General features: G+C 43.0%; 1 protein-coding gene across 1 annotated transcript in view; it reads right to left on the bottom strand.

Annotated features, from left to right (window-relative positions):
• Abcc2 (ATP binding cassette subfamily C member 2) overlaps nucleotides 1-24,921 on the bottom strand; it is a 58,580-nt gene that overhangs the window by 27,971 nt on the left and 5,688 nt on the right. The window contains exons 3-15 of the mRNA XM_036179152.1: nucleotides 18,851-18,976; nucleotides 17,421-17,555; nucleotides 17,133-17,237; nucleotides 16,554-16,609; nucleotides 15,050-15,281; nucleotides 12,552-12,715; nucleotides 10,816-10,993; nucleotides 7,584-7,838; nucleotides 6,526-6,591; nucleotides 4,768-4,905; nucleotides 4,114-4,260; nucleotides 2,271-2,355; nucleotides 1,346-1,412 (exon numbers count right to left, since the gene is read on the bottom strand). Coding sequence (XP_036035045.1) covers nucleotides 1,346-1,412; nucleotides 2,271-2,355; nucleotides 4,114-4,260; nucleotides 4,768-4,905; nucleotides 6,526-6,591; nucleotides 7,584-7,838; nucleotides 10,816-10,993; nucleotides 12,552-12,715; nucleotides 15,050-15,281; nucleotides 16,554-16,609; nucleotides 17,133-17,237; nucleotides 17,421-17,555; nucleotides 18,851-18,976 — 1,754 coding nt within the window. The remainder of the gene's footprint in view (nucleotides 1-1,345; nucleotides 1,413-2,270; nucleotides 2,356-4,113; nucleotides 4,261-4,767; nucleotides 4,906-6,525; nucleotides 6,592-7,583; nucleotides 7,839-10,815; nucleotides 10,994-12,551; nucleotides 12,716-15,049; nucleotides 15,282-16,553; nucleotides 16,610-17,132; nucleotides 17,238-17,420; nucleotides 17,556-18,850; nucleotides 18,977-24,921) is intronic.

Below are 24,921 nucleotides of genomic sequence, written 5' to 3'. Positions count from 1 at the left end.
CAACACCCTCTCAGGAGCCTAGACACCTGATTTGGTTCAGTCTCAAACCTGACACTGATAGGGTGGGTGAGTTTTGAAAGGTCACTTCCTCTGGACTGAGTTGGATTTTGCTTCTAAATTAAACTTGTTACTTAATGTTTCTCGGATTTCTTTATTCTATGAGTGATACTCACTGAAAGCAAATTCGCTTACCTAACCCTAACCTAACCTTGAAGGCCTGACTTCTCTGGATGGGGAGGGTCTACACTGGGTTAGAATCCCAGGAAATCTTTGTACCAGTTTGACTGAGTTTGTAAAGCACTTGGAAAATCAGGAACCTTCCACATCATCTTTCCAAACTTGCTCTGGACTGCATCAGTGAAGTGGAAACCATGTCCAGTTTCCTCTCTGCAAAGGAAAGCCTCTGGCTGGGAGGCTCAGAGCAACGGCCTTTGCTCTGGCTAATCCCGGTGCTGACCTCAGAGTGCATTTCAAGGCTATACAGGAAAGAAGGATGGGGAGTCATGGAGCTATTTGTTTGGGGTGAAAGAACACACAGGTTCTGAATGAACTGGTAGGCATCCATAGCCAGAGTGAACAGAGAGGATCTGGAGTCCAAAATGGGGTGGGCTTAACAGGTAACAGTGCACTAGCTAGACAGGAGTAGTCTACAGTAGCTTTTTTTTTCTTGAGACAGAGTCTTGCCAGATAGTCCAGACTGGTCTCAAACTCATGATCCTCTTGCTTGAACCTCCAGGGTGCTAAGACTGCCAGTGTGTACTGCCCTACGCAGCCCTGCAATCTATGGCAATAGTTCCCATCATCTAGTCTGGGGAGAAAAACTAGACTCTAAAGTTCAGGACCTGCACTTTCTCCACCATTATCTGGGGGAACAAATACCTTCGTGGATTCTCAGCTAAAGAGACATAGACTCACAGCTGGTGGAGGTGGCGCACACCTTTAATCTCAGCACTCGGGAGGCAGAGCTGAGCGGATCTCTCTGAGTTCGAGGCCAGCTTGGGCTACAGAGTGAGTTCCAGGAAAGGCACAAAGCTACACAGAGAAACCCTGTCTCGAAAAACAAAAGAGAGAGAGAGAGAGAGAGAGAGAGAGAGAGAGAGAGAGAGAGAGAGAGAGAGAGAGAGAGAGATTCGCAGCATGAAAGCAGATGGAAAAAATATAACCTTGGGAAAAGGCTCAGGACCTTTACTCTTGGCTCATCCCTGCAGGGTATATTCCAACCCAGCATCCAAGTAAATACAACATATAGTCTTTGCTGGTGTTCTACTGCACAGGATCTTCTGACAGTGAGGTAGGGCAGGAGGGTCCTAAGAAAGCTGGCAAACAAGGAAGGGAACACACTCACTCCCGGATTGTGGTGTCTGAGTCCCGGTCCCAAGTAAAAGAGGCATCTGAAAAGTGCACAGCTTTATCTGTTGAGAGGTGGAGAAAAAGCCCTCTTTTAGTTACATGAAGGTCCTCATGTGGCCCGTCAGCCTCCCTCAGCCCGCATGTGTCTCTGTCTCTTCTATCAGCCCAGACCACCTCTGTTAGGTGCTGAGCTTATACCAGCAGGAGGCGAGGAAAGTTCCCAGGATGAGACAGGAAGTGGCCTGCCTGCCTGTTGGGACCCGGTCTCAGATTCCATGGACCTCTAGATGCCCTGGCACCCCTCTCCACACATACATCCTTGGCCCTCTGTTACCTAGTCCTCTGTGTGAGTTCTGCTCTCTTATCTAAGCCTCCCCACTTTGGACTCCAGATCTGCTGTTCCCTCTGGCTATGGATGCTTCCAATACGGAACCCATGAGTTCTTTCACCCCCAAGCTACCTTCCCAATCCCTGCTCCAGCCCGACTTCTGTTTTCTGGGTGGCTTGCAGGAGTCCCTGCTTATCTCAGAATAGCTAACTGTGTTTTCCTTTGAAATCTGGCTAAGCACTTTTCTTTAGGTGAGAACATAGTTTGTATTGCTTGTTATACAACACTAATCAATATTTTTGTTGTCGTTTTTTGTTTTTCAAGACAGGGCTTCTCTGTGTAGTTTTGGTTTCTATCCTGGATCTCACTCTATAGACCAGGCTGACCTCGAACTCACAGAGATCCACCTGGCTCTGCCTCCCAAGTGCTGGGATTAAAGGTGTGCACCAATGCCGCCCCACAAGCCTAATCAACTTAAGATGGATTCCCTAGCTCTTCCTTTTCAGTAGTTGCTGTGGTTAAGCTCCTGCCTAGAAGTAGTCTGGTGCCAGCACTATGAATAATTTTTGGAAATAATTTCAAATTTGTTTACCAGAATTGCAGACATGGCGAATGGCAGATGTGTCCAAGTCATCCCCTCCCAAGTACTTCTCCAACCGTTCTACAGAAACACTGGCCTAGAGAGGGACACAGAGATTCTAAAAATAAAACATTCAGTAACACGGCCCACACAAATAGGACTCCAGAGTTTTTGTTTGTTTGTTGTTTTGTTGGTTGGCTTGTTTTGTTTTGTTTTTTTAAGATAGAGTTTCTCTGTGTAGTCCTGGCTGTCCTGGAACTCACTGTGTAAGTCAGGCTTGCCTCGAACTCAGAGATCTGCCTATCTCTGCCTCCTAAGTGCTGGGACTAAAGCTTGTGCCACCACTGCCCCCACATTGTTTTTTGTTTCATTTTGGCTTTTTGTTTGTTTGTTTTGGTTTTAAAGAGAAATTTGAAGAATATGAAGTTGGGTGGGTGAGAATCTGGAAGGAGCTGGGGGAAGGGAAAATCACTCAAAATCTATTGGCCATCCCGCCACACCTCAGCCCTGCAAGCCATCCCGGCACACCTCAGCCCTGCAAGCCATCCCACACTAGACAGGAGTATATAAAGATAGTATTTCAGCTTTCATAGACTCAGATTTCAACTCTATGGCTATTTCTCTCCAAACTTCACTCTTATTTCCAGAAACTACCATCTGCTTCTATGACAAAACCCTAACTTCTACCTACTTCTGGTAACAGGGCCCAGTCTCGCCCCTATTTGATTGAGTCTGTGCCGCAATGAGTGAGTCATCCATCACATATCATAGCTGGTCTACTACAGTATCCTCTGGAGAGGAACTGTCCAAAGATCAAACTTCAGCTGGTCTAAGTACTGGCAGAGTACTCTTAAACTGCTAGAACATAAGGACTTGGGAGGTTTGCAAGGAGCACCCACTTGATTGTTTTTCATTGTCTTTCCTATCTTCTGGGAAAGCTGACATGAGATTGTTTCTCACAGATAGCCAGCCTCTGAGGAAATATGAAATCTCAACTGTGGATCCAGTTGCTTCCTAGATCAACACCCCAGAAACACAATGTCCTACTGCCCGTGCTAAAACACCGTCAGTCTCTTTTTGGTTTGATATGAACATTGTGTGAAAAGGGGCTGAAGGGAGTGAGCACCTTTACTGATCTTACTTTTGTTGTGTATGCAATAAACTATATCTAAAAGAAAGTAAGTACTCTTTCCTCATTGGCCAAGTGGGCTACCCTTTCTTTATTCCCTCTAAGACAGAACTCAGTTCTCCTTACAGCCAGAGGTGTCTGAACTTGGCTACCTCTCAAATGAATGCAGGTCGGCTCCATACCCCAACATTCCGGTACTGTCATCAGCCTCCCATCTGCCCTTTGGACTTCCTCTTGAGGTCTAGTCCATGGTGATTATGTCCAGTTTTCAGAGCATAAGACTTTGCCTCAGGCCCAGGTTTACTGAAGTTAGCTTCAGGCTTCCAAACTTATTACTACATAGGTTCATGCAAAGACATGGTCTTTTCTTTTGTGCCGTATTTACCTAATGCTATGTCAATACCTCAAGAGCTTTAGGAAAAGGAGAGAGGCTAGTCTGGGAGAATGGCTCTGAGCAGCACAATCATAATAGACTCACTGAATGCCTTTGTTAGACTGTCTCCCTGTAAAGTGGATGAGGTTAGTATGATTATCCACATTTTAATAAGAGAGCCAAATAAACTGGGGCTCAGAGAGCTTGTGATTTTACTAAACTCAATCCACTGGTCTCCAGAAACCAGAGGAACTTTGAACTTAACAATTACCAGCAGGGTGGACATGAGATTCAGCAGGCTAGTAATCTGCACTTGAATGCAAGTAAGCGGAAGCAGTGAGACTCTTCTGTACCTGGAGCATTGAAGAGGTCACCATGGGGAGCATGGTGAGAGGAAAGCGCAGGACATTGAAGAGGGTGATGGAGGTGAAAGCCTTCTCTGCATTCAAGACGTTGTTGCTGTCCACCAGGACGTAAACAGAAAAGGTAATCACAGACACCTAGGAAGAGTAAGGCTGTGAGAAATTCACTACTGAAATGGCCCAAACACCTTTGTGCTAAGTTTCAGGAACACTGTCGATAAGAGTTGAAGGGATGTTAGGGATTATCCTAATCTCTTCAGATTACCCATAAGAAAACTGACCCTATTAGAGGAAGAAATAGCTCTTCCAAGGTGACAGTTGATGGTTTGCTGAGGTCAGAGCTTGGGCCTTCTGTCTCTTTGACCACACCCACATTGCTTCCCCATAAAGACAAGTCCTCCTATGCAAATCTTTCTTGGAGACCATATTCATAATGAATGTTCTGAAACCTCACTAGTGGCTACCAGTTCACCCAACAGTACATAAAGTGCAGAACTGGAGTTGGGGTTGGAGGGACATAGGAGTTTGAGAAAGGGGAATAAATTCCCGGAATCTAGGGATCAAGTTGATAGGTACTTGGAATCTATTAGGAGTAGACTTCCCTTTTCAGAATGTGACCTCAGTCCATACCCCTCTTCTACTCACCAGGATTGGTGTTAATTGCAAGAAGAATACCATCAAAGTCTGAAGCTGGCCGTATATCAGCAAATTCTTGAGTTCTTTCTTCCGAAGGCCATGGACTTGGTCTCTGAATGAAGGTTCCCAGGCAAAATACTTCAGGATCTAATGGGTCAGAGAACAGCAAAATTCACTTTGTTGCCTGAAAGGGCACCAGGTACATATGGTTCACCCTTATTTTAGGATAAATTACCAAAAATTTGGGTACATCTAGAAATCTGGATTACAGAGAGGTAGATTGTGTTTATTGACAACATGCTAAATGTAAAGCATTTCACACACATACTTCACTTAATTTTTTTTTTTTTTTTTTTTTTTTTTTTTTTACAAACTGTCCTAGCTTGCCTTTGTAAATAAATTTGCCAAGATACAGAACTTCCCATATTAAAGCTTGGAAATTTCTGAGCAAATCAAGGTGAACTAGTCATCCCACTTTTGTAGAGTATTGCTTCCATTTAGGCAATAAAAAACAGGTAGAAAGCAGCTTTTTGGAAGGTTTCACTAACAGAATGGATCAAGGAGGTGACAGAATATTTGATCTTGAAGAAATTGGAACAGTTTCAATGGGTCTGACACCACTGAACTCCATGGGCACCTGCAATCACACACCCCCACACACAAACAGACACACCCACATACCCACAGACACATACACAAGACACACACACACAGAGGGGGAGGAAGGGACAGAGGGAGGGAGAGAGAAATAAAAATAAATATTTTCTTCAAACAAACAAAACAAAAAACCAATGGCCGTGGAGGTCACGCCTTAGGGGGACCCACTACTGTTGTTTTGCTAATGGACATGTCAAGCCCTTTCTTAGTGTCTACATTCACACCCATAGACTGGCACTGCTCTCAGCCTTGATCAGTGAAACTTCTCTTTGCAGGTGGCAGTAGTTACTGTAGAGACTCACAACTGATCAACGTGCCAAGAAAACGTGACTACTGAGCGGCACTCAGCCCTAAACAGTGGTTCCAAATCGCTGCTCTCCGACCGACCAACCAACTGACCACAAGGCCCAGGGAACATCACGAAGATGAGGCAGAACAGCAACAGAGCCAGAGGATGGAAAGGTGCCACAAAACCCCGTTTTCTGTTCATGTGACACCATGCTCATGAACTCACACAGCTGTCAGCATCTGCTGATTGAGGTCCGCAACATCCCCCCACCAGTAGGGGAGGAGCTATAGGTAGTTAATGGCTCCTAGGGAGAGGAATCATTTTTCTTCCAGTGGTAAATTTCCATCATTGAGTAAATAACTCTACACTCATGTATGTACAAATAATCCTAGTTACACTCAGTGGGTTATATTTTTAAAAAAGAGGAAATTAGAGGGGTGTGTGTCTAGAAGAAGAAAGGGTTCAGAGGGAATAGTAGGGGATAAGAGAGAGGGGATGGTGTGTGTGTGTGTGTGTGTGTGTGTGTGTGTGTGTGTGTGGTGTGTGTAAGTGTAATCAAATTTTGTTATTTATAAAATTGTTAGATAAATTTATTTTAAAACATTTCTACAGTAAAATATAAAGACAAATCATTTATTGTAAATAAATAGAAATCAAGGTTCAAGAGTATCTGGAAGGGGCAGGGACAGAAGAGGAAACAGAGACTTGTGGGTAAAGGAATCAGCAGTCATGTGACACTCAGCAGCTGCGTCAGTCCCTTGTTCTGTCTGTACCCAGAGGATTTCCTCGGCTTGGCTTTTTTTTTTTTTTTTTTTTTTTACCTTAATTCCATTGAGAATCTCATTCATGATTTTTAACCGCCTGTCTTTATACTTCATATTTTGGACCTGCCAAGAGAAAGAAAGGCAAAAACAATGTTTGCTGCTAATGGCAGGCCCTCGTGGAAAAAGTGGCTGCCACGTTATCAGAACTTGAGGTGCCCAGTGATGTCATTTATTTCTCTCCAACTCTTCCTGTCCCGTTCTGTTCCTTCTGTCCCTGTCCTCTTCCTGACCCTGGAAGATGCCTAGCTTGTCTTCCCTGCTCTCCTGCAGCCTTTGCCTGACTGTGTTCTGTCCTTGGATTGTTCTCCCCCTGCTGTTCCCAAGGCTCACTCCTTCATTGTCAGGACGCGTCACTCAGAGTTCAGCTTTAGATGGCCACCTCAGAGGACTCCTTTGACCTCCTATTGAAAACATTGACCCACTCACTACCATTTCCACTCAGTTCTTTCTCTGTGTAGTTCTCAGCAGGAGTTGATTATTTTTCTCTGTCTGTCTCTACCCTGGAAGCAGAACACAGTATCATGAGAGGAGGGTCCTTGTCTGACTTCTTGCTATGCTCTTGGCAAGACATGCAATAGAGTTTTAAGACAATCTTTGCTACTAAATGAATATGTGATTCCTGGCACAACTGTCTGCTTGGAGGGTACCACCTGGTGATGGCAGAGTGACTGTCAGGACATAAGCTGAAAGTTGGGATTACTCATGTGACAGCTAGTGTGGTTGCTTTATTTTACTATGAGGGAGAATAAGGTTTTAAAAATCACTTCTGAAGGAAGCTTTTTCTGGGTGGTTGGAAGCCAAAAGAGAAGTTAGAAAAATCTAAGTACATTTAGGGTGGTAGAAAGTCTCCCATCAGCTTTTCCCTTCCCAAGTCCCCTCTAAGAGTTAGTAGCATAGGTCAGAGTTCAAATGTTAAAGAGTTAGTAGCATGGTTCAGAGGTCAGATGTTGAAGAGTTAGTAGCATGGGTCAGAGTTCAGATGTTAAAGAGTTAGTAGCATAGGTCAGAGGTCAGATGTTAAAGAGGCGCATGCACACAGGTTACTATTCCTTTACCTGAATCTTCCTGTTCTTGGTAGCCAGTACTGCATTCACTGGGATGAGGAGAACCATTACCCCAACACCTGCTAAGACTGAAGGTCCCAACTCTCTCCACAGGAAGAAGATGGATAAGGCGATCTGTAAAACACTTGACCACACCAAGTGCATGTAGTTGGTCACATCCATTAGCTTCTGGGAATCCACAGACATCAAGTTCACTGTTTCTCCAATAGTGTACTGCCTCTTGGTCAAGTTAGATAGGCTCAGTGCCTAACGATAAAGATTAGGATTGGGGATCAGTAGATAAAACAAAAGATAGTGGGGAGCAGAAGAGGACCTCAGGAAATGAGAAAACAATAGAAGAACGGGCTCCATATGGACATAACTGTTCTATGGGACCAAACCTTAACACAACAGTGTTAGCTCATTTTTGACCACTTGTGCCTCTTATTTTCACTTTCATCAAATCCCACTCACCTATATACACTTCTTTGCCCAGAAAATTCCCATCTATCCCTTGGTATCAACTTAAATGCAACTTTTGAAATGACTACCCAGACTCCCAAATTTACAAGAGTTACCTCTTTTGTGTACCCTATACCATTCTGTGGTTAGTTCTATCTTTCCCTTAATTGTAAAGAATCATAGTGATTTTATTTTTCTATTTATTTATCAGATGTAAACTGTGAAGACAAGGTCTACATTTACCCATTTCACTATTGTATCATAGGCAATTCAATCCTGGAGAATGGGAGAAAATGAGGACACTAAAGATGGAAGAAGAGAAGGAGTAAGACAGCATTGTTGATTCTTGCCTTATAGATTTAACATTTTTACTATGTCTTATTTATTTATTGTGTGTGTGTAATGGAAGGGTCCCATAGTCATCAGCTTGGTGGCAGGCATCCTTACCTGCTGAGCCATCTCACCAGCCCCTTTGGGCTTCTGATGTAGCTAACTTATACTCGGCCACAGTCTACAGAGTGCAAGCACTATGAAAGAGGACCAGATTTTTAGACTAGAGAGGAAAACTGCAGAGGTCACACATCTGAAGTGATGTGCTTTCTCTCTTGTTCACAGGCAAGTTCTACATGCCTGAACCTCACAATATAGACTTTGTGCCTTCCCGCTAGGGAGATCAGGATACTGATACTCACACCTCTGTTCCTTACTATGCCTTACAGAACTGGAGTAGCTTATACCTGTGATCACAGCACTCGGGAGACTGAGGCAGGAGGATTGCTGGAAGCTCATAGCCAGACTGGGCTACATACTAAGTTCTAAGCCATCCTGAGCTACAGTGTGAGTGAGATGCAATATATTATGGTTGATTTTAGTGTCAACTTGCCACAAATTAGAATTTTTTTTAAAAAGTAGAGAGCCTATCCTGAAGAACTGTCCCAGTTGCTTTAATTGATTGATACCAGGTCCAGGGAGATGACTGGGGAGGTAAAGACAGTTGCTACCAAACCTATCAACCTGGATTTGATCCTCAGAACCCAAATAGCAGGAGGAGAGAACCAACCCCTGCAAGTTGTTCTCTCACTTCCACCTACCTACACACACACACACGCACACACACACGCACACACACACACACACACACACGGACATACGACTACACACACACACACACAGACACACACACACGCGCACACACACACACAGACACACACACACAGACACACACACGCACACACACACGTCTACACACACGCGCACACACACGTCTACACACATGCACACACACACGCGCACACACACACACACACGCGCGCACGCACACACACGCACACACACGCGCCTACACACACACGCACACGCACACGCACGCACACACACACACGCACACACACACACGCACACACGCCTACACACACACACACGCCTACACACACACGCACACACACACACGCACACACACACACGTCTACACACATGCACACACACACATGTCTACATACGCGCACACACACACATCTACACACACACATCTACACACATGCACACACACATGTCTACACACATGCACACACACACACACACACGTCTACACACATGCACACACACACACACACCACATCTACACACATATACATACACACATTTACACACATATACCTATATATACACATACATACACATGCACACACATAAATGTAATTTAAAAATGTAAACCATGTATCAGAGGAAAGATGAGCAAAATCATTTCAAGCAAATAGAACATCTCCCTGCAGAACTTGGTAATGAGAGAATGTAGTTGAAATAAGTAAGTAAATAAATAGGCAGAGGAAGGTTTGGTAGCTGCTAAAGATAGAAAAAGGAATTGCTAGGCTGGGGATGGAGCTCAGTGGTAGCACCTTTATGTAGCACACAGAAGCTCTCAGTTAGATTAGCAGCACCCCCAAAATAAAACAACAAACACAAAGAGAAGAAAGAATCTGGAAAATAAGTTTCTGGGAAAAATATATTCTTGGGTGATGGGGCCATGACTCACACAGCAATCTAATCCACTGGTAAGATTATAATTAGGGACAAATATACCAGGTCTTTAAACCCATGCTAGTAAGTATTTGAATTAAGTGTTGAGGGTCAGGGGCTGGAGAGAGAGATGGCTCAGTGGTTAAGGGCACTGGCTGTTCTTCCAGAGGACCTGGGTTCAATTCTCACCATCCATATGGAAGCTCACAGATGTCTGTGACTCCAGTTCTAAGGGACCTGATGCCCTCTTCTGGCCTCCACAGGCACCAGACACACATATGGTGAACATACATACATATAGATAAATACATACACCCGTGCACAGAAAATAAAACAAAAATATTTTAAAAATTAACTGTTGATGGTTTTGAGAGTGTGACCCTCAGTGCCTTCTTCTCCGACTTTATCTTATTTCCTAAGGCTCTCCATTTTGTCAGGAGAGGCAGGAGAATGGTGTCTGAGCTTTCAGGGCTGAACACAGACCCTGGGCAACTTGCTAGCTTCTCCACAGGATGCTCAGTAGCATGAACACACTTCATTTTTTTAATTTCCAAAGAAGGATTTAAGAAAACCTTATAACTAATCAAAATTAAGTGTTGACATTAATTTTCATTTCTATTAAAGTTTCCTTAATCTTGGAATAAATGTTCACATTTATTAAGTGCTTTTTCTTTGGTTTGATTCTTTTCTTTTCTTTTTTCTTTTTCTTTTTTCCCCTTCCTTTCTTTCTTTTCTCTTTTTGGGCTCACTTGACTTGATTGCTTACCTTCTTATAGACAGAAGCCATGACAGTTGTCCGCACAGTCATTCCCAATAAGAAGCACAACTGGAAATAATACTGGAGGCAGAAAGACTGGAGGAGAGTCACAGCAAACATTAGGATCGCAGACACATAGCCAAGCCATGCATATGTATCAGGATTGCTCACAAAGGCGATGAGAAATCTGCGGGAACAAAACCAGACGAGTGATACTCACTCATTAGGCCTCCAAGGGCTCCTCCTTTACTTACGCACAGCCAAAGCCTCACTCTTGCTCTATAGGTAACAAAACAACCAAAATTGTCCCCAACACAAGCTAAAGTCACCTGACAGTAGCAAACCTTAATGAAGAAAATGCCTCCATGAGATCAGGCTGGACGGGCGGTGGTGGCGCACTCCTGTAATCCCAGCACTCGGGAGGCAGAGCCAGGTGGGATCTCTGTGAGTTCAAGGCCAGCCTGGGCTACCAAGTGAGTTCCAGGAAAGGTGCAAAGATACACAGGGGAAACCCTGTCTCAAAACCCACCCCCCCCCCCCCCAAAAAAAAAGATCAGGCTGTAGTTAGGCCTGTAGGAATTTATTTTTAAGTTTTCTTTCTATTTATGTATGTATGTATATATGTATGTATGGTTTTTCAAGACAGGGTTTCTCTGTGTAACAGCCATGGCTGCCCTAGAACTCCCTTTGTAGACCAGACTGGCTTGAACTCACAGAGATCCACTTGCCTCTGCCTCCTAACTGCTGGGATTAAAAGCATGAGCCACCATGCCTGGCTGGGAATTTTTCTTAATTTGTGATTGATAAGAGAGGGCCCAGCCTGTCGTGGGTGGTATCATCCCTGGGCTGGTGGGCCTGGGTTCTATAGGAGAGCAAGCCATGGGGAACAAACCAGCAAGCAGCACCCCTTGATGGCCTCTGCATCAGCTCCTGCCTCAACGTCCCTGCCCTGTTTGGACTCTTGCCTTGACTTCCTTCACTGCTGGAGTATGATGTGGAAGCATGAGCCAAATAAACTCTATTGCCCGCAACTTGCTTTTGGTCATGGCATTTCATCAAAATAATAGTAACCCTAAGATATGCAATTCCAGTACTCAGGGACGAAGGGAGAAGAACCAAGAATTTAATGTCAGTCAGCCTGGGCTACATAGAGAGACTCCAAAAAGGAAAAAAAAAATCTTTAGAGAAATCTCTGTCTCTGTCTCTCTCTTACACACACACACACACACACACACACACACACACACACACACACCTGCTACTGTAATGTTCCAGCCCTGTCACAAGGAGTGGGAATAGTCAATTCGTTTTTAGACAAGGCCAGCTCATACCCAGATGAGGCAAAGGACCCTAGCTGGTCGTTCATTCCATACAGTGGCAGATTCAAAGATCGTGAACACCCTGGACCTCTAAAAAGGTGCTGGCTATGAAGAGATGAATTTATTCACTCTCCTGAAGCATGCTACTCATCTCTTAAATGTGGCTCAGTTCATACTAGTTCAGTTTAATAACAAAGAAGTCTAACGAGTTTGTGGCCTCCTCAAGAGAGGGACACGGAAAAGAGAGGAGCTAACGTGTCATCTTAGATCTTGGAAATGGCATTGTGCTTTTTCATGTACACAAGGCTGGAAGGCAGGGGTGCTTTTCAAAACAGGAACGCAATGACCACTCTTGCCTACACAGACACAGGGCAGGGGAGGGTGGCAGGGGAGCTCCAGACAGGACAGCAAGTCCTGGGCACTCACTTCAGTATCTGAGGATTCAGAAACAGAAGAATATCATGGATTAATTTCAATATAAATGATTTCAAGATCGTCATATAGAAGGTTTTGAAGAGGGCCTTGATCAGCCAGGATTTGGGATAGTCTTTTGTGGTCCCAGACTTCTTTTTCTTCTTTTTAGCTTCTTCCTAGGTACAAAACCAAAAACAACCATGTCCACAAAATTGCGCGGTGTAAGCCTCCTAAGCCTGTGCTCTGAATGGCTCCAGGCTCCAGCAGGGCCTAAGAGCCCACTGCCCTCTGTGGACCCTTGTAATCTTCTCTTCACCTTATTATTGTTGCCCACCTCCTGGCCTCTTCATCCCCACCTAACTGACACCATAACAGCGTTTGGGTTGGAAAGCAGCCAGCCCAACTAGAGAGAGTACATCATAAAGACAAGCCCAGACAGACACGGGAGCTCCCACACTCAGGAGGCTAGAGCAGAAGGATTACAGATTATTAACTTGAGGCCAGCCTGAGCTACACAATGAGTGCAAGGCCAGCCTTAACTACATAAAAAGACTGTTTCAGAAACTCAAGGTCAGTATGTAACAGGGCCCCAGACCTTAGCACAACTGACTCCATGATGGAAGTACCACACAGTCCCTAAAACTCAGCATGCAGGTAGTACCACCTGCCAAAACAGAAACAAAGACCTAATTCATCAAAGTCCACAGTTCTGGGAAAGTCTCTAAAATGTACATTTTAGCATTTGTGGTTCCACTTAGGGCTAACTGTGCTTGTTAACTGAAGTGTGTCGACCCAGAACATGGTTTTTGTGCTTAAAAGCTCACCCTGAAAAAGGCTCAGTGCTGCAATGGGGTCACAATATATAGATAGATATAAATGTAGAGAGAGAGAGAGAGAGATTCATACTCTAGAGAACCCCGAGTAAAAAACGTCCATTCTCAGGACTTAGAATACGCCCTTCTTTGGAAAGAGGATCTGTGTGAGTGTAAGCAAACTGGTCCTTAGACTGTAATCCAGCATGGCTGGTGTCCTTATAAGAGGAAAAGAGGCAGGGGTAAGATGGCTATGTGACCACTGAGACAGCGAATGGGATGATGCACCCGCCAGCCGAGGAATGCCTAGGATTTCTAGTCTAAAACGGAAGTAGGAAAGGCAGAAATCATTCTTCCCTCCATGTTCCAGGGAGAAAATGACCCTGCTGGTGACCTCAATTCAGATGACTGGCTTCCAGGGCTTGGGGATGATACATTTCCCCCTTCCTCTTCCCACTCCAACACACCACCCTCCTCTTTCTCTGTGTGTTTGTGGTCCTGGGAATCAAAGCCAGGGTCACCAACATGTGAAGCCAGCACTCCGTCATCCTCCCTTCTCTCCTGTGCCTCCCCATTTCGTTCCCTTCCTCTCACTGTCTTACCCAAGTTGTTCTCAAACTCCTGGTCCTGCCTGAGCTTCCTAAGCAATCACTGTGCATGCCTGTTTTTATTTTATTGATAGCATCTATCACCTTCAGCATATTGATTGTCTTATTGCCTTTTCCCTGGTTCTCTAAAGATGAGAGATCAGACTTGTTTGTTGTACCCATTACCCCAAATAGACACACACCTGTGCTCAGTAAAAATGTTTGAATAAATGAGTCAATATGTTAGCTACTAATACTGACTTTTAATACAGTGCAGTTTCTAGTAGTGATTGTGTGTGTGTGTGTGTGTGTGTGTGTGTACACACCCATGTGTGGAGGGAGAGGGAGAGAATGTTTGTGTGTGAGAGTGCAGGTTGTAGATGTGCCAAAGTGTACACCTGGGTGTCAGGACAACCTTCACGTGTTGGGCGTGGCCTTGGCCTTGTTTGAGATAGGGTCCCTCCCTTCCCTGCTGCTTAAACCTGGCTAGCTGGCCTAAGAGCTTCTGCACACTCTCCTGTCTCCACTCCCCGTTTCCTGTAGGTACCTAGAATTACAGATGCATGTTCTACTGTGTCTAGCTTTTATGTAGGTTCTAGGTATTCGAAGTCAGGCCCCCAGGCTCATGTGGAAAGTGTTTTTACCCACTAAGCCATCTATCTCCCTAGCCCTAGTAATATTATTGTTATTATTATTATTTTCATTGTTATACTGTGAAAATTTTCAAATATATCCAAAGGGAGAAACAGCAGTACATTATACACCCATGCACCCATCACTCAGGCATTACGAGAACTTTGTATATCACTAATATAAAGTGCAGCGAAACGTACAGAACAGTATGAAAATGTGAAAAAAAAATGTCACAAATGACACCGCTTCTTGCCCAAGACATACAGCACATTCACACAGACACTTGTGTTAAAGTTACCAGGACAGCCGGGTGGTGGTGGCGCATGCCTTTAATCCCAGCACTCGGGAGGCAGAGCCAGGTGGATCTCTGTGAGTTTGAGGCCAGCCTGGGCTACCAAGTGAGTTCCAGGAAAGGTGCAAAGCTACACAGAGAAACCCTGTCTCGAACCCCCCTCCCCCCCCAAAAAAAAAAAGTTACCAGGACAAGAACATCTTGGCTTTGACTCTGGTTCTTGTTCAAACCGTGTAGTGTGGCATCAGGGTTCCGCTGGGATTTCTGCCGCTGCCTCTGAAGAGCCTGCTTGGCTTTCTGCAGGTCCTTTGTCATGAACGCTTCAAACTTGCTTATGATTGACTTTGTTTGAAATTCTTCATCAACATCCAAGATGTCTTCAAGTGTCAACGGACGCTTGTAACCTTTCAGAACAGTGCTGGAACAAGAATGACCCACAGGCTGAGACCCTACGTGCTGTGTCAGCCACCTCTATCAGAACCTATCCTGCAGATCTGAGAGAGAGGGACGACGTTTTGGAAGTCTGTAGTGTTCCGCTATCTCCATCTCATGGCCCTTTAATCTAGCATAAGAGTGGGGGAACACAGAGACGACAGGATGTGTTAGAAGACAGTATGGAAAAGAGAAGGGGAGGGGCTCTACTGGGTCAAAAGTCAAAGGCATCACCCCTCCTGCTCTCGCTCCTTCTCTTTACACTCTGGCATCTCCTTGAGGGACCTCCACGATGCCCTTAGGAAATGCAGCCGATCTCACAGCTGCCTTCATACTGTATCTCTAGATTGTGACTCTCCAACTCAGAGCTTGAGGTCATGAGTGGAAAACTAATTACATCTTTATTTGTAACAACTCATAACCGAAACCCAGGCTTTTCTCCTAATATGAGCAGAATATGGTATCTTTGTTACCGGGAGAAACCATGGATGCTTTCATGGCCAACTTAGACTCATCACTACTTTCAAATTATGATCCTTACAAGATCTATCGTTAGATATTTAAATTCAATGAATTGATTTTAAAGTATATCATTACTAGATCACAAATTTGTCTCTTATTTAATTTTAATTATGTGTATGTATCTGTCTGAGAGTATGTGTACATGTGTGCAGGTGCCTGTATATGCTGGAGGCATGAGATCCTGCTGGAGCTGGAGTTACAGTGGTAAGTGAGCCACTTGATATGAGTGTAGGGAACTGAATTCAGGTGCTCTGAAAGAATAGCAAGCATCTGGGCTGTTGAGCCATCTTTCCACCCCCACAAACTTGCTTTTTAAATATTCTATGTTATAGTCAGTGTCCAATGTACGTAAAACATTTATGGACCTCACCAGCCTTTCAGAGGGTCTACAAACTACACGGACCAAAGATACCTGTTCTAGACCCTCTGGTAGCACAGGCTGCTGTGTTTTCTTTTCCCTCCAAGCCTGCACCACACCACCTGCCTCCACATCCCCCTTTCCTGTCTTGCTGTCTCCTTCTATTTCTCCCATGGAACTTTCAGGCTACCAAAAATGATTATCTCTCAGTTTCTCCTCCTCATCCTAATCAGTCCAATGAAGGGGTTGAATTAAACTAACCTAAACTCTCTAAGAGAAGAAAAATGGAGGCACTTTTAAAAAATTGAGTTTTTCTTCACTTTCAGAGAATTGAGCATATAAAGATAACAGATAACCCATAATCCAGGCACTGCCTACCTGTCAAACCAACTAAACGTAATGCTACTCAGAAATGAAGCCGTGGATGATGGACTCTGAAAAATATAAAACATTGAAAAGTGAATCAATTAGAAATAGGAACTTTATGAGACTCTAAAATCAGAAACTGCTTTTCTAGACATGGCTTTAGAGTCCAGCTATTATGCTGATGTTGGCTGCTCAGCATGCATTTGGAGGCTCAAAAGGCCTGACTTTCTGGCATAGATATGTGAGTTAGCTGTCTTTGTGGAACATTTCCAGGTGAACATGGAAGTCGGTGTTTCTACATACTTAGCACTCTGTTTCTTCATATATATAAAACATTCTATACTACTATGTAAACTTTGGGACCAATTGTGTTTCAAGTTTTGAAGTTTTTCCATTTTGCAATATTGTACAGTCTTTTTGAAAGCTTCAATGTTGGGGGATTTTGGATATTAGACTTTTGAGTCAGTGATATTCAATCTGTACCTTATTGTGGGCTCATGTGACCTCCATGAAACTCAGACATCTCCAAACTACTTATGCTCAGGTATCCTCCAGTTAAATAACATATGAAATGAATAGAGTTAGTCTCACATGTGAGTCACTTGGTTCTGAAAAGGCTGAAAGAAGAAGGATGATGGTCTGGAGCCCATAGGAGACGAAGAACAGGCAGGAGTAGACCATGTCAGACTTGCTGTCCTAAGGGCAGGAGGCAAAACAATGAGGCTTTTTAATCACCGTCTAAACAATCCATGTGCACCAGTGCTTATGAGTAAACCCTTTGTGGCAATTGTATCCTGCAACTCAGATGACTTGAGGCCATTTCCTTTGACTTGGAAGCTGCCCAGAAGTACCTTATTGCCACCTCCCCTTTCTTCTTACCTGCAGGAGTGCTCGTATTAGAGTCTGAAATTGGAATGTGCCACAGAATATTGAGAGAATCCAGAATAGGGACAGGAACCATGAGTTCTTCTGTATGCACCACAGCCTGCTGTGCTGGATCGCCAGAACCAGGAGCTAGAGGAAAATGTACATGAGACTCTGAAGCAGTGTCACCACCAAAGACAGAGGAGGAGGGTCTCAGGGAACACGGAAGAGAGGGGACCTGACGCTAATTTGGCCAGGCAGAGGATACATGAATGTCAGATTTACATTTCTGCCTTGATGCTATTGAACCCTCTTTCCAGTGCTTCATCTCTACACTTTGGTGAGAAGTTAACAAGAAAGCAGTGCTACAACTGAATTGTAGTGGAGTTACTTTAAGAGTTATGACAACCTTTTCAGGACACCAGGAAATCAGCAGCAGGCAGTATTCAGGCTGAGGAGGCAGATTCTAGTGAATAGGTACTGGTCGACTATATCTTGATTCTGTAAATTGGTCTGAGAAACTCACTTTTCTTTAAAAATCCTGAGCCTCGCCTTGTATTATTTCATTCAAACATTCTGGTTCCTATGCCTAGTGTTGTGCTAGCAAACACTATTCTGGAGGGAGAGAAGCCATGATCTGTAGCAAATATGGTGTAAAGAGTGCTGCTGTGGTAGATTCAATTTCCAAATGAAGAGTTGGGGTGAAAAGAATCTGCCCAGTCAGCTCTGTATTACCAGTTCCAGAACACCACTGTCTGAGCAGTAATCACAAAGACTCCTGGGGAGAACTGCCCGTCATGTTACTGAAAAGGCAGGGCAAGGGGGCTCCAAAGCTGTACTGAACACGGAAAAATTTAAGCTTCTCATTTTTGGAGAGTTTGTCGATTCAAATAGTTTTGTGTCAGTTTCCTCTTTTAATGTGATAACAACTATTCAATAGTTTCTTTTAAATACTATATGCTCCTCTCCCCAGATAAAATATGCCTGCAGGAGAGAGAGTAGTTTCCTTCTTTCTTTTCCTTCTCTGTCTTGAGATGGGCTGGAGTAGAACACGCCACCTGCTGGGATTGCAGGAGTGTGTCACCTGGTTTAGCAGTTTCTGTTATCAAACTCACATACAGCTTTGGACTCAGTGACCTGATTATCCATCAGCCAATTAAAAATCATATTTACAACATTTAAAAATCATCTTACATCATGAAAGTTAGATCTCATCTGTGCTCCTTTGATGGCAAGAAATGGAGTAAAATTGGAGAAGGTTCTATAGATTAGAATTTAAAACAAGAAGAAGTTTGTTTCACTCCTTTAAAATTAAGCAATATTTCTCTGTAAATTCTTGTGACAGACAGGTGAAAGTGGACTTAATTCAATACCCAAAGAGTGCATTTCAGCTGTTTTCCGGGTTAAGAGGAGATAAATGGGGTGGAAGTGGTACTGGACCTTACCCATGTGCATATGTAGAGGATTGGATTAGTATATCTAACAGGAGGAACTGTGGCTTGTCCAGAATCTTCTGTGAGTGCAAGAGCCAGGTCTATGGCTGCTACAATGAGAAGAAACAGGACGAGCACCTGAGGAGAAACAAGGCGAGTTACTGTTGGGGCTCTAGGAACCTCTAGCAAGGGGATGGTTTGCAGTGATGGACTTCAAATAACACACTTCATAATCATTTCTAGTGTAAGTGCCATACATAATTCAAGTAGGAACCAAGTTAAAAGTATGCCACAGTAACTGTAACCCCAGCACATGGGAAGTTGAGGGAGAGAGATCATGAGTTCAAAGCCAGACTGGGCTATGTAGTGAGAACATGTTTTAAAACAAAAGAAGCCATGATAAGTATTTTGATGTGATGATTTGAAAAAAGTGTCCATGATTATTGTTGTTGTCACTCCTTTCTTCACAACAGATGGCTTACAACTATTAAAAAGGTAACTCGAATTCCATTGGATTTGATGCCCTCTGCTGGCCTCCAAAGATACCTGCAGTGTGTGGCACACACACAGAGACACTTACACGCATTTAAAAAAGTCTTAAGAAAGAAAGTGATGAAAGCCACACAGCTACTCTGTGTTGGTCTCCCTCTCAGGGCAGTAGACCTCAAGAAGCCTGCTAGCCCTGTCACGAAGATGTTCAAAGTGCTCCAGGGAAAGGTCCACTTGGTTAGGAAAGGAGACTGTTTTGTAACAGCCAGTGAGAAACTGAGGACTTCTGCTAACACTCAGTGGATGAACATCTTAGAAGCAGATCCTCTAGCCAAGAACCTCATGAGAGATCTTAAAATAGAGTCAAGCAAGTAGCTCATAAATTCCTGATCCATAGAAAATATAAGGTTTATTCTTGGGAAGAATGTGTTCAACATACAATACTTTTTAATTTAAAAAATAGAAGAAAAATATATATGTTAAAGAAATTGGAGAGAGAGAGCTGGGGAGACAGCTCAGTCAGTAAAGTTCTTGCTACCCATTCATGAGGACTTGAGTTTGATACTCAGGAGTCATACAAAAAAGCTAGGCATAGGCAGCCATGGTGGCAGACACCTTTAACCCCAGCACTAAGGAGGTAAAGGCAGGCTGCTCTCTGTGAGTTTGAGGCCAGCCTGGTCTACATAGTGAGTTCCAGGACAGCCAGGGATTCATAGTGAGACCCTATCTCAAAAAATAAAATAAAATAAAATAAAATAAAATAAAATAAACAATAAAAGATGACTGGCTTGACACTACATGCTTGTAATCCCAGCTCTGGAAAGGCAGAAACGGGAGGATCCCTGGAGCTTTCCAGACAGCTGGCTTAGCGCAGTTGGTAAGCCCCAGGTTCCAGTGAGAGACTGTTTCTGAAAGAAACAAGGTGGACACACACACGCACACACACACACACTATTCTCTAAGCTGTTAATCTGGGAGGCAACTTGCTGCACAGAAACAGAAAGTTATGCACTAAGTATGAAAGGAGAATTCAAACGCAGAAGGAGCCTGTAATCTCAGCACTCAGAAACTGAGGAAGGAGGACCGAGTCTCAGGACAGCCTAGACTACAGAGTGAGTACCAGATTCCATCTTAAAAAATCCATTTCAACATTTCAACTGTTTTGATATTCTTTCCTTTGGTCATGGCCCTTTGGTCTTGACCTCACAAAACTTTTGAAGTTAATATTGCAAAAGACTGCAATTACTTCATCTCAGGTGCCCTCACCGCCCCGCCCCCAGTGTTTTTGTCCTATGAACTCCTAAAAACATTATTCGCATTGTACTAAAGACCCACCCAGCTCCAATGGGGCGGCGTACTGCTTGTTTTGAGACATTATACGAGTATCTCTGTCTCCAAACAAGGACCTTTTCTACTCTCATTCCCTTCCAGCATCCGTGTCTACTCCCACCTCCCACAAGTATAGGAAAAGTTAACTGTGGCCTTAGTTTTGACCATGAAGTGTTTGTGTATACGATGTGTATTTATACAAATGATACAAATGCATGCATCATCACTCTCCACTTTGTTACTGTAGATTTGCTGTGACCAGCTGCCTGATGCTCCTGAGACCAGGAGTTCCCTGCCATGGTCAGTTTTACCCTTGAATATAAAATACCCTCTTTCTTCCTTGAGTTACTTTTTCAGGCTATTTTATGGTAACAATAGTAAATGTAACTAAGACATCAGCAGGTCAGGTATGCTTTAGAAGAAAAAAACCAAACTATTAATAGTGGCAGATACAATAGCTGTTGTGAGATAATCTTTTTATATACTGAAAAAAATGTGTCTCTGCCTAAGGCACCTTCTAATTGGTTTAATAAAGAGCTGAACGGCCAATATGTAGGCAGGAGAAAATAGGCAGGACTTCCAGGGAAAAAAAGGAACTCAAGGAGATGAATCTAGACTCACTAAGACACCAGCAAGACGCAGACCAAGTTGGATATACAGAATGGAGGAAAGGTTGAAAAAAAAAAAAAAGGCATGTAGCAGAAAATAGGCTAACAAAAGCAGGTTAGTTTAAGTTGTAAGAACTAGTTGGGAACAAACCTAAGCTAAAGGTCAAGCTTTTATAATTAATAAGAATTCTCTCTGTATCATTATTTGGATGCTAGAGGCCTACAGGAAAGTCTGGCTACAAATAGCAGAGAAACTAAAACTTAAAATGCACCTTCAAAAGGCAGCATTGAATCTGAGCTGACCTCACTGTTGCTATGCTGGTGTCTCTGCTTGTCTTACACCATCCACCTTACACCTCGTTTCTTCCAGCCTACAGTGTGGCCACAGCTGACAGATGGTAAACCCCATGGCTGCAGTGTGAGCCTGTAACCCCATTCCTGGTGGTGGAAATGGGAGGGAGAAGCTGGAGGATTGGTGAGGACTTCTGGATGCCAGTCTAGCTCCAGCTAGAGCGAGAGACCCTGTCTCAAGGGAATGAGGTAAAGAGTCACAGAGCAGAGACCCCAACATACTCCTTTGGCCTCTGTACTTGCATACACATATACATACACACTCACTTTCTCTTTCATACATATAGAATTAATAAAAAAACAAAACTATAAGACATCACTTCATCTAACTAAAATGAAAAAGATGGACAGTAATAAGTCCTGATGAAAATTAGTATCACAAACTTTCAACATTGCTAATGGAACATAAAAGGGTATGGGTGCTTTGGAATTTTGTAAGTTCCTCAAAAGATGACCCAGTAATTCTGTCTAGGTATGTACCTAAGAAATTGGAAACCTTTGTCCACTAAAAATCTAATATATAAATGTTCCTAACAGCATCATTTAATATAGACAAAAGTGAAAACAACTCAAATGTCTATCAACTGATGAACAGGTTTAAAAAATGTGGATTAGCCATATACTATTTTTCAGTCATAAGAACAAACGATGTGTTGATGTACATTATAACATGGATATGTCTTTAAAACGTTATGCTGTGTGAAATACGCCATACACAAAAGGGCACACATTCTAAGTCACAAAGATATATAATTACACTGATATAGGAAATAGAAAAATCAAGTACATTTAGAGACTAGAAGTAGATTTGTTGTTGCCGGGGGCTAGCTAGGACAGAAGATAAATAGCAAGAAGAAACTGCTTGAGTTTCTATTTGGGGGTGGTGAAAAGTTTCTAGAGTAGCTAGTAATAATGAATAGTAACCTTGTACTTACTATAATCAAAATAAACCTACAAAGAAGTGAAATACTAATTCATGCTACAACATAGATAAACCTAAAAATACTTTGTCAAGTAAAACATAAGACATTAAAAACTATATAGTATATGATTTTTTCACATAGAAAATGTCCTGAGTAGGGAAATTCTATAACAACAAACAGGGGTGAGATGGGAATGGGGAGGAAGTGAAGAGTTACAGCTTGGGTTCAGGGTTGGTTTCAGAGTGATGAATCATCCTGGAATTAGACAGTAACAATGGTCATATAATTTTGGAAATACTCTAAAAGTCATCAAATTTCACACCTTAGTTAGTTTTATAGCCCATGAACTATAATCTTAGTAATGTTTTTTAAACAATGCATAAGAGTTGCCCGACACCTTTATTAGCCTCTGGATACTGACTTGATGGTTTGCATGGAGCTATTGCAGCCATCTTACAATCATACACTAGCTTAAGAGGCTTGATACACTGAAATTACAAGAAAATTGATTAAAAAAAAAAGAAATCAGCCATCTGTTGATGTTTCTGGACTTGTTATATATAATAAGTTGCTTAATGACTAATTCAACAGAAATGCTGTGGTGAAAACCCTAACTGACACAAATATATTCTTTGAAGTCTGCTCTGTTGGTCAGCTTTTCATCACCATGATAAAATACCTAAGACAAACATCTTATACAATGAAAAGTTTGTCTTAATTCATGGTTTCAGCTTGTGGTCACTTGTGCTGGTATCAGCAGAGAACATGCCGTAGAAGCACCTGGTGGAAGAGATCACATCGTGACAGCTAAGAAGCAAAGAGGAAAGCTAGGGGAAGGGCCAACATCCCTGTATCTCCTTCAAGGGCATGTCTTTAAAGATCAGATCTCCTTACATTACCCTGTAAGGGTTCTACCAACTCACAAAAACACCACACATTGATGACTAAGCCTTCAACACATGGACCTTTGGGAGACACTCAAGACCCAAACTACCCCAGAAAGGACAGGTAACAGGACCCAAGGTAAATGTTGAACTGACATTAGACGTTCACAATTGGTTCTGTTGTGCCAGCTGCTCCCTTCTTCCCACACACCCACTCCATGATTTAGATTCCACTGAACACATCAATCACTAAAGCAAGCCAAGTGCCCTCTAAAGAATGTGAATGCTGTCCTGAGGAGGTCTGGAACATAATGGGACTATTGGTACCCAGAGTAAACTCATCTTCATTTCCTATACATGGAGCAGACAGGTACAGTCTAGGCTGTTTCTTCCCCCAGGGGAGCTGGTGAGGGAACCCAGACAGTTGTCAAGGGCTTAGAGCTCAACATCAGGCTTCCCATCAGGGAGAGGCCAGCTGTAGAAGTTAACCCACAAAAAGAAGAGGTCTACCCAGCTGTCTATGTTAATTAACACTTTAATTTATAAATGCAAATGAAGTTAGGAGATGCTAGGAAATTGTGAAAAACAAGGGAAGCAAAGAAGACAGACAAGATCATTAAACAGAACAATTGATTCTGGGATCAAACAAAACAGCAAGTGAAGAGAATTTTAAAACTAATATTCTAAGACGGATTTGAGAAGATGATGTATCTTTTAAACAGGTGGTTTTTTAAAGAAAAGGAATATTCAGAAATTCAGAAAAATTCTTAATAATTGCTGAATATTAAAATAAAGATTCTTAGGACAACTGGAAGAAATCATTGGAAAAAAATCTCCTAGCACATAGAGGAAAAGAGAGAAAAAGTATTTGAGAGAGAGAGAGAGAGAAAGAGAGAGAGAGAGAGAGAGAGATTGGGGAGGAAAATCATCAGAGAATTCAACATCTATCTAAAAGAAACTCTGAAGACACAGAATCCCAGGTCTGAGGAAAGGAAGTGAAAGGGTAAGAAAGATAGAGTCTTTGGGCTGAATGACACCCTGAACAGGTAAAGATGTATGAAGTCAGATTCATGAGATTTCAAACTACAGAATAAAAAGCATCCAGCTGGGATCTCCTAAGCTCTCTTTCCCTCAAACCTTGCCCTTCATCACCCCTACTCACGTCCAGGTTGTTCATGTAGATCTCATCTATTTCTCTGTCATTGGGTGATCCCTGTGTCTTTCTTAGGGTCCTGTTTTTTTAGGTAGCCTCCCTGGAGTTGTGTAGCAGTCTAGTCATCTTTGTTTTACATCTAGTATCCTCCTATGAGTGAGTACATACCATGTTTGTCTTTCTGAGTCTGGGTTACCTCACTCAGGATGATTTTTTCTAGATCCATCCATTTGCCTGCAAACCACATTTTTCTCTGCTGAGTAGTACTCCATTGTGTATATGTACCACATTTTCTTTATTCATTCTTCAGTTGAAGGGCACCTAGGTTGTTTCCAGGTTCTGGCTA

Source organism: Onychomys torridus, chromosome 1 (genome assembly GCF_903995425.1).
Source record: "Onychomys torridus chromosome 1, mOncTor1.1, whole genome shotgun sequence".
NCBI classification, from domain to species: Eukaryota; Metazoa; Chordata; class Mammalia; order Rodentia; family Cricetidae; genus Onychomys; species Onychomys torridus.
The sequence above is the reverse complement of the archived record's forward strand: the minus strand, read 5'-3'. Positions and strand labels throughout refer to the sequence as shown.